An 8,656-nucleotide genomic window follows, 5' to 3' on the forward strand; every position below is an offset into this window, starting at 1 on the left:
TTTAAGTATGTACTAATTCAGTACATATTGTGTACATCAGCATTACGTTTCAATAAATCACAAAACAGACAGTGGGGTTTCCAGGGAGCATGACGTTGGGATCTCCTACTAGAGCCACTAGACGCGCCGCGAGACGAGCCACGAGCCGCGAATGTAACCCGCCTATAAAATATTATCTCGCAGCAAAATCTATTTGGAGTGGTATCAAAGAACTATTGCTGTTCACACCCCCCTGATGCTCAGTGCGAAGTGCCTAAGTATTTAGATGAAAACCGAGATTGATATAGGTTTTATATGTTAAAGTGAAACAGGGTTTAAAATGAACATCTTCATTCTTCTCACATTTATTGACATTTAACATGGAACAGTATTGGAATGAAAATTTCTAATTATGAAGTTGAGGAGCTGTTCAGTTGTACAGTCATACAGTCAATAACTTAAGTCTAATAACAGCTCCCAGAAGTTTGACGGACACGGACAATTCGGTAATCAGAAATTGTTTTAGTAACAAAACCTTTTAGCTAATCCTCACCAGAATCACAGCTTAAATTATCACAGTGCAAAAATTAAAATAATACAATTAAGTTAGGTTCAGATAATCAAGGTACATAATGTAGACCCACAAAATAAAATAAATACTCACTGATACTCTATATACCAGACAATCAGATATCCTACTTGCAATAAACATTACGCTTTCACACAAATAATTCCTATGAGGATTTGCTACTTATAAAACTATCTTAGATTTAGATTAAAATTAATAGTCATTAAACCGTCTGTGGCCACCGCCACCGCCTCCTTGTCCGTTCCTACCGAAGTTTGTACCGCGCTTGAATGAGCCACCGCCGCCGCCACCACCGCGGCCACCTCCGAACCGGCTCCTGTTGTTCCAGCCGCCGCCTCCGCCTCCACAGCGGTCGGCCATTGATTGCAATTGAGGACTGATTGTCTGTAAGCAAAAACAGATATTTCAGTAATCATGTGAACCTGCAATTACACTATAATTTTAATGAAAATGGAAAATGTCACAGCATCTGAGGATGGGATCCAGACTAATGTTGTGTGGACACCGAAGGCATGTAGCTGTCGTTTTATGTACCTCATACTTGCATTCATGTCACGCCAATAAAAGACGTACCCATGCCAAAGGTATGAGGAAAATTTGCTGCAACACTGTAAAAAAATATTATAAGTATTTAAGGTAATTACCTGATTGGCTTCCTGTAGTACAGAAACGAGATCCTTGGCTTGACGTGAGTTGGAAGGTGTGAAAAAGGCATATGATGTGCCTTTCGTCTTTGAACGGCCAGTTCTGCCTATCCGATGAATGTAGTCCTCAGACGAGTTTGGGTAATCAAAGTTGATTACATATTTAATCCCATCAACATCTAAAAAAGAAATTATTTTAGACATCTTGAAATGATGTTATCGGTAAATCATTTCAGTACTGTAGTTCACTAAAATCTGACAAACTCAATAACAAAAGCTTTTATGACAACCTTGTACATTTTAAGTAGGTAACTCATGGCTGTATTACTTACATGGATGAGTTACACAACAGCAATGTACAAAAATCCAGTCAACAGTTGCCTCTCACTCGGAACCCAGGAGTCTTGATAGGGCGTTCAATTTAAGACTTTCATAGATGTTCACATAGCCCAAAACTCCACTCCGGCCGAACAGAAAACCCTTGACCATTTGTAGATCATCTCAACTGGGGTCAAGTTTTTCAACAATGCACCATTTTTTTCGATCTTTGAATTAAAATACCACATAGTGCATCACCAGGTTTTCATCAACTCTCAAGTGCATCCGCAATAATCACGGACATACCATCAAGCTTCCGGCCTCGGGTCCAATCGCAGTGAAAGGCACTACTGAGGCACCATAATAATGACGAGTTATTGCATTCTCAATGGAAATACCACTGCATCTGTCTTATCTACAAATCCAGTGCAGTAACATGCCGTCTAATTTCAGGCAGTATTCAGATAGAACACAATAACATGCCGCCAGTGCCTCTGAAAGTATAAAACAAATAAAGGTTGAATTAAATTGTCATTAACAAAGTTAGCTTTTGCATCAAATTTCGAGATTTCAATAACAGGAAATATATTGAAGATTCTTACCAAGTCCTCTGGCAGCAACATCAGTTGCTACTAAAATACTGGCACGGCCTTGCTTGAACTGATATAAAACATCGTCTCTCTCTTGCTGTGTCTTATCTCCATGCATGCACACAGCTGGCCAGCCGTAGCGCCTAATATTTCTAGTGATATTCTCAACTTTCCTCTTGGTCTCGACAAAAATAATGGTCTTTGCGCCAGGGTCCTGACTTTGTCCGATTTCTTGTAAAAGTACATTCAATCTAAAACAAAACACATGACATTTAGAATTGCGTCAAAGAGACTGTGCAGCAAAGAATACAAATAATAATATTCAGATCTTCTTAGAGGTTAGTTTGTTTTTCTAATCAATACTGGTGGTCATACCAAAAACATTCATCACTAAAGATTAAAAATTGTAGTAAAAAGGGTGGCATAAGAAGATAACTCACTTGTTTTCCTTTTCATGTTCCTGGCATATATCAATGATCTGTAGAATGTTATGATTAGCAGAGAGCTGGAGTGAACCAATGTTGATCTGAACATAGTCTCCGAGGTAGTCCTCAGCCAGCTTTTTCACTTCTTTAGGCCATGTGGCAGACCACATAAGGGTCTGTCTGTCTGGGCGAATTTGTTCAATGATCTTTCTAATCTGAGGTTCAAAACCCATGTCTAACATGCGGTCAGCTTCGTCCAAGACCAGGTAAGTGCATCTTTGAAGGTTGGTGGTTCCCTTTTCAAGGAAATCAATTAGTCTGCCAGGTGTGGCAATAACAATCTCCACGCCACGCTCCAAGTCGCGAGCTTGCTCTCTCTTAGGAGCACCACCAAACACGCAAGTGTTACGCACATACGAAGCATTTCCAAAATCATTGGCTACTTGTTGAATCTGCTGAGCCAACTCTCTTGTTGGAGCGAGAACCAGAGCAATGGGTCCATCGCCACGTCTGAGGGGCTGTTGGTTGTTGATGTGCACAATAGCAGGCAGAATGTAAGCCAGGGTCTTTCCAGATCCAGTTTGGGCAATACCAACCAGGTTATTTCCAGACATAGCAATCGGCCAGCCTTGAGCTTGGATAGGTGTTGGTTCTTTGTAGCCCATACCACTGATTCCCTTCATTACATAGTCTGGAAAATTGCCCTCCTCAAAACGTTGGATAGGGATGGGGACATCAAGCCCACTCACAGTTATTTCATGTTGACCCCTAAATTCTTCTACTTCATATGGAGACCGGCTAAGGACTGTCGGGTGTGGGTTGTAGAAGTTCTTGTTGAAAGGCTGCAACGTCATGGTGTCCCAGTTAGGGCGGCGCATGTTCTGGCCTCCAGTGAAGTCCTTCTTGCCGCCGCCTCCGAAACCACCACCGCCGCCGCCGAAGCGGCTGCCTCCCCCACCGCCGCCGCCAAATTTGCTTCCACCGCCAGAACCATATTTGGAACCGCCGTTTCCACCACGGCTATTGCTCCAATTGCCGGACCTTGAAAGATATTGAACCTTGATTAAAGTCCAGAAAATCGATAAGAGCAGTAACACGTGAACTTATATGTACCTATACCTACGTGGGTGTATAAAACGTGACCGCGACACGTGTATGACGTGACGTATGACGTGTCTACTAAGTTTTGAGATATTCTATTCTATTCTAAATACAAAGAACAAGATAATAAATGAGAAAGTGTGCGTACTTAATTACAATATAATTAAGAGATGTAGTTAAAGACTTACAATGACAATTCTATGCACATCACGCAAGCGTGAAATTAACGATTGAATTGCTAGACAAAATGGAGGGCGAAGCAACTTAATAAACGTAGATAAAAAATTCTGACAGACACCATTAAATTCGGTCTTATTTTTGTGTTTATGGATAATTGTAATATGAATAGATTGATAAATGAATAAAAATTAAACACTAAACGGTAATTATTTTAGCCAATAGGTTAATCGGATACTTCAGCAAACCTACGTCAAAAATGACAAAACTTCAAAATGAACCAAAAAATAACACTACTAATGAATAAAGAAACACGTTTAAATAATACTCACATTGTTAATGATGATTTTGAATTCAAGATGTTCTGAATAAATACAGATGTCCAATCCAATCTTAGCAGGGCGGGTGTAGAGACAACCTGAGGGGAGACGCCATTATCGTTCGTTAGAAGTAGAACTTTTTTGATAACACGTATTATTACACATTACATATAATCACAATGATAATTTTCACGTTTTTAAGTTAGATAAACGTATTAAATTAAAATAACAGAAATAGCACTCAATAAATAAAAAAAAAATTAAAGCAACAAACGCGTCTTACCTCAACCACTGCTTTTCAGAAAGAGAATGTTCAATCCAATTGTTCATTCAATATCAATATACTGGTGAATGGAATGAATGAAAAATATTTAATGACCGCGCGATAAGGCTAGCCACAGACGTTCGGTTTCCTGATCAGGAATCCGAATTCCGTAATATGAGCACACAGCGCACACATTCGATATTTGCGTTAGGATTTTAACCTTTAGCACAAATATACGGAATTTTCGTTCGGTTTCCGTACGGAATGACAGGTGCAAGCGAGACAACACTATGCATGTATATAGCGCCGTCCCGTTCACATCTGTCATTTCGTACGGAAATGGAATGGAAAATTCCGTCCAAAGAATATAATACTCACTATTCCGTCCGTGTGCAGCGGGTCAAACAAAATATACGTAGGCACTGATTCGGGATTTTTTCCGTTCTAACTCGACGTGCGCGCCGCCATAAGGCCCCATTCGCACGGGAGCTTTTTCAACGCGCGTTAAAAGAGCGCTTGAATCTGTTTGCACTCTAAATTCGATTTAACTTTTTTTTTTGTTTTAATTTATTTAGGTAAACAAACAGCCACTACAAATGGTACTTATTAAACTAATTACTTATAATCACTACAATATGTGTGGCCCACACCGCTTACCACTTATTGCTATGAGTAATGTTCATTCAGAGCCAAACTAATCACCGTCAGTCTTAAGGACTCCCGGTGCCAACAACAACATAGAATGGTTAGTTATATAAATATACATTTATTAGAAAGTAGAAGAAGTACTTAGGTTGTAGGGCGTGTTAAAGCATCAATAATATGTTTTTTATAAACACTTAAACTACAACCAAAAATGTCTATGTGGTTAAATTTTTTATTGTATGTACTGACAAGTCTGCGCAGAGGAGCGCGCTCGCCAGCGTGCGTGCGGCAGCGGCCGGTTACAGACAGCTGGTGAGGGCGCGCCTCTCGCTGTCTACTGCGGCTGGGTACTCTATAGCTAAGTTTGTTGTTAAGAGCAATACTGTCAAAGTGATTATTACAGATGCCGTATAGTACTAATGCTTCAAGTAATGAGCGCCTAGAACTAAGATCTAACATGCAATATTTCTTAAGTAACTCTGGATAAGATAATCTACTGCGATGACAACGATAATACATAGTATTTAGAAACTTTTTTTGAACGGTCTCGACTCTCGAGGGCCTCGTTATATTTATTGTAATAAGGGTTCCAAACAGATACATTGTGTTCTAGTTGAGAGCGAATTAGTGACTTGAATAGGTGTAGATATGTGTTCGGATGACGAAATTCGGTACTAGAGCGCATTACAAAACCATACATCTTGAACGCTTTACTGATTAATATAACGATATAACGACCAAGGCTTAAAGTCGAAAATCCAACAATGTTTGAAAAAAAAGCGTCACCGCTGTCGTGTGAATACATACATGGTTATCCATTTGTGTCATTCAAACGCTTTTTTAATGCGCGTTGAAAAAGCTGCCGTGCGAACGGGACCTAAGGAGTCAGCGCGCCGCCGCCGCCGCCGGTAGTTTAAAATTCGCGCCGAATATTTTTTTATAAGACAGTATTATGCAGCGTTAAAATATGTACTAGGTTATAGACCGATAAGAAATAGTTGAATATTATTGCGGGCGCCACTTTTGACTTAAAATACTTATAAATAATTAATAATAATTTAGTACGGAAATTTTTTGGTTATATAATTTAATTTCTACTATTTTGTCGCACCAACACCATACTAACTAAACATGAATTTGACCAAAAAAACCTTATACACATAAAGTACTGTATGTATACTCGGCAACGTCCAAAATACTGGATCTCTTTTCATTATGCAGCGTATATTTTTATTTACACCGAACCTGGCAACATCCAACATATTTGACATTCCTGTTTTTTTCGAAACTATTATAAATAGATTTTTTTCATGATTTTTCTATAATAAAAAACCACATAATATTAATAAGATAAACATCATCATCATCATCATATCAGCCAGAGGACGTCCACTGCTGGACATAGGCCTCCCCCAAAGAGTGCCACAAACAAACAATAAGATAATAACACCAACAAAAATGATACTAACACAGTTTTTTGAGATTTTTTTCCCTTGTCTATTTAACCTTTTGAACGCCACAGACGGCAATTGACGTCAACGCAAAATCGTAACAACGACGCCAAAGACGGCATTTGACGTCGATCGTTTTTGATGAAAATCTACTGAAAAACACCCCATTTTTAGGTTGGCATTATTTATTCACAAAATTATGTAAATTTTACCCCCCTGGCGTCAGTAGCACGGCAAATGGATGCGCCACTTGGCGTTCAAAAGGGGGTTAAGCGTGGCTTTCCATTATACGTCTTAATATTGAAAAGTTGAAAAAGTTGACGCCGCCGCCGTGGATTTATTCGTGGCGCGCCGCCGTACGATATTTTTCGACCGGCGCGCACGTCTAGTTCTAACCATCCAAAAGCACGGCTGCGCTTCGGGACGAACGTCAGATATTTTTCCCGTTCGGAAAAATACAGAACGTGTGCGCTTGATAGAACATTTTGTATGAAAAAAAAAGGCTGTAAAGTCGGTTTACGGACGATAATTTTGCGTCATAACGTCATAAGAAAATATTACCATTAAATTATGTAACGTTACCATGGAGATCTGTCCACAACGTGACACTTTTTCGTGCATGCTACCGGTGCACAGTGTTCGATTTCCCTCAAAAAATTTCCCTATGCTGTTAATTGCATAAATCAATCAAGGAATGCATTTGAAATGCAAGACTAGAACACCCAGAAGTCTATTTCAAATACTTTTTTAATAAAAAATAAATTATATTTCATGACCTTGACATCGAAAAATTACTAAATAAATTCTACAAAAGTATCTGATGAAGAAGTCGCTTTTTAATCAATGTAGTTTGATAAAGAAGCCTTTGGCGCATATTTTCAAGTTCTTAGTTTTGGAATTTACCCTCTGGTTACCGAGTAATTCATATAAATACAGATTTTTTATTTCATTTTTTTTCTCCTGAAAAACTCGAAAGTGCGACTTGTAACTAGCACTGAAAGATGGCTCTTAACTAGGTCAACCACTGGTAAAAAAATCACGTTCCACTATCGCGGCGTTTGGGAGTAATCGAATTTAAAAATACAGTGTTAGGGTTGACCCTCAACTTGACCTTTAATTTTTAGTCAGAATTAATTCAAAATTTTCCTCTATTACAAAACTGTATATTGTTTAGACATACTCCAGGTACATAAATAAAAATACAGGAACACTGGATTGACGGGGGCAAAAGTGCACCAGTGCTAGTGATTAATTAAAAATCGACTAATCGTAAAAAACAATTTTATCCATCATTATCAAAATGGCTAAGTTTGAATACATTTAATTGTGTGCAAACCTCTTTCATTTATACTTACAAAAATCGTCCAGTAGGATTAGTCTACCAGAAGCAGTTCGTGAACTTCTGAAGCCGATTCATGAAGAAAACTTACAAGAAGAAGTCGATGATGAAGATCTAGCTAATGATGGATCTTCGTTAATAGACGGTGATGAAAATCCATCCCATGTTGACGACTGCACGTTAGTTCTCGAAAATGAAAATGATTTGTATGAGCCACAAAATACATAAAATCTGAGACCAACTTGCGAAAAGAAACTATAACTAGACTTCTGAATTTCTTTCTTTCTTTTCTGAATTTAATGACTTTATTGTTTAACAAAGTGCACTGCACTTAAAAGTTTCTGCGTGGCCCAATGGTTGACTGGTAGATAATGCCTTTTGGCAAGTCTGCCATTTGTAATTTCTTGTATTGTGCAATAAAGGTTAAATAAATAAATATAAATAAAGTTTCTTATGTTGTTCCTTAATTTAATTTAATCAGATTTTTTAATTACTCCGTCCTTTCATATTTGTTTGACCTTTAAGTAACAACCCTAAAAAGTATAATTTGACCTTTATACGTAACTCCCAAACGCCGCGATAGTGGAACGTGATTTTTTTACCAGTGGTAGACCTAGTTAAGAGCCATCTTTCAGTGCTAGTTACAAGTCGCACTTTTGAGTTTTTCAGGAGAAAAAAAATGAAATAAAAAATCTGTATTTATATGAATAACTCGGTAAGCAGAGGGTAAATTCCAAAACTAAGAACTAGAAAATATGCGCCAAAGGCTTCTTTATCAAACTACATTGATTAAAAAGCGACCTCTTCATCAGA

The 8,656-nt window shown here is 38.3% G+C and overlaps 1 protein-coding gene and 2 non-coding genes across 4 annotated transcripts; all 3 read right to left on the reverse strand.

The window, feature by feature from the left end:
- Positions 1-335: 335 nt before the first annotated feature.
- On the reverse strand, positions 336-4,469 carry LOC134795412 (ATP-dependent RNA helicase p62-like). 2 transcript variants are annotated; one of them, XM_063767247.1, is made up of 6 exons: positions 4,427-4,463; positions 4,156-4,241; positions 2,561-3,586; positions 2,133-2,371; positions 1,213-1,391; positions 336-952 (listed from the first exon to the last, which is right to left on the reverse strand). In XM_063767247.1, coding segments are annotated over exons 2-6 (1,638 nt in total). In that variant the 5' UTR covers positions 4,158-4,241; positions 4,427-4,463; the 3' UTR covers positions 336-760. The 2 variants fall into 2 exon arrangements, 1 of the variants encoding a protein (XP_063623317.1); XR_010144812.1 differs by lacking the exon at positions 336-952 and adding an exon at positions 1,545-2,024 and having other exon boundaries at positions 1,250-1,391; positions 4,427-4,469.
- On the reverse strand, positions 1,024-1,160 carry LOC134795912 (small nucleolar RNA SNORA57). The gene has a single exon (XR_010144877.1). It is a non-coding gene; the product is annotated as a small nucleolar RNA SNORA57 (small nucleolar RNA).
- LOC134795913 (small nucleolar RNA SNORD61) lies at positions 2,439-2,514 on the reverse strand. Its single transcript, XR_010144878.1, has one exon. It is a non-coding gene; the product is annotated as a small nucleolar RNA SNORD61 (small nucleolar RNA).
- Positions 4,470-8,656: the final 4,187 nt, after the last annotated feature.

Source organism: Cydia splendana, chromosome 12, assembly GCF_910591565.1.
Source record: "Cydia splendana chromosome 12, ilCydSple1.2, whole genome shotgun sequence".
NCBI classification, from domain to species: Eukaryota; Metazoa; Arthropoda; class Insecta; order Lepidoptera; family Tortricidae; genus Cydia; species Cydia splendana.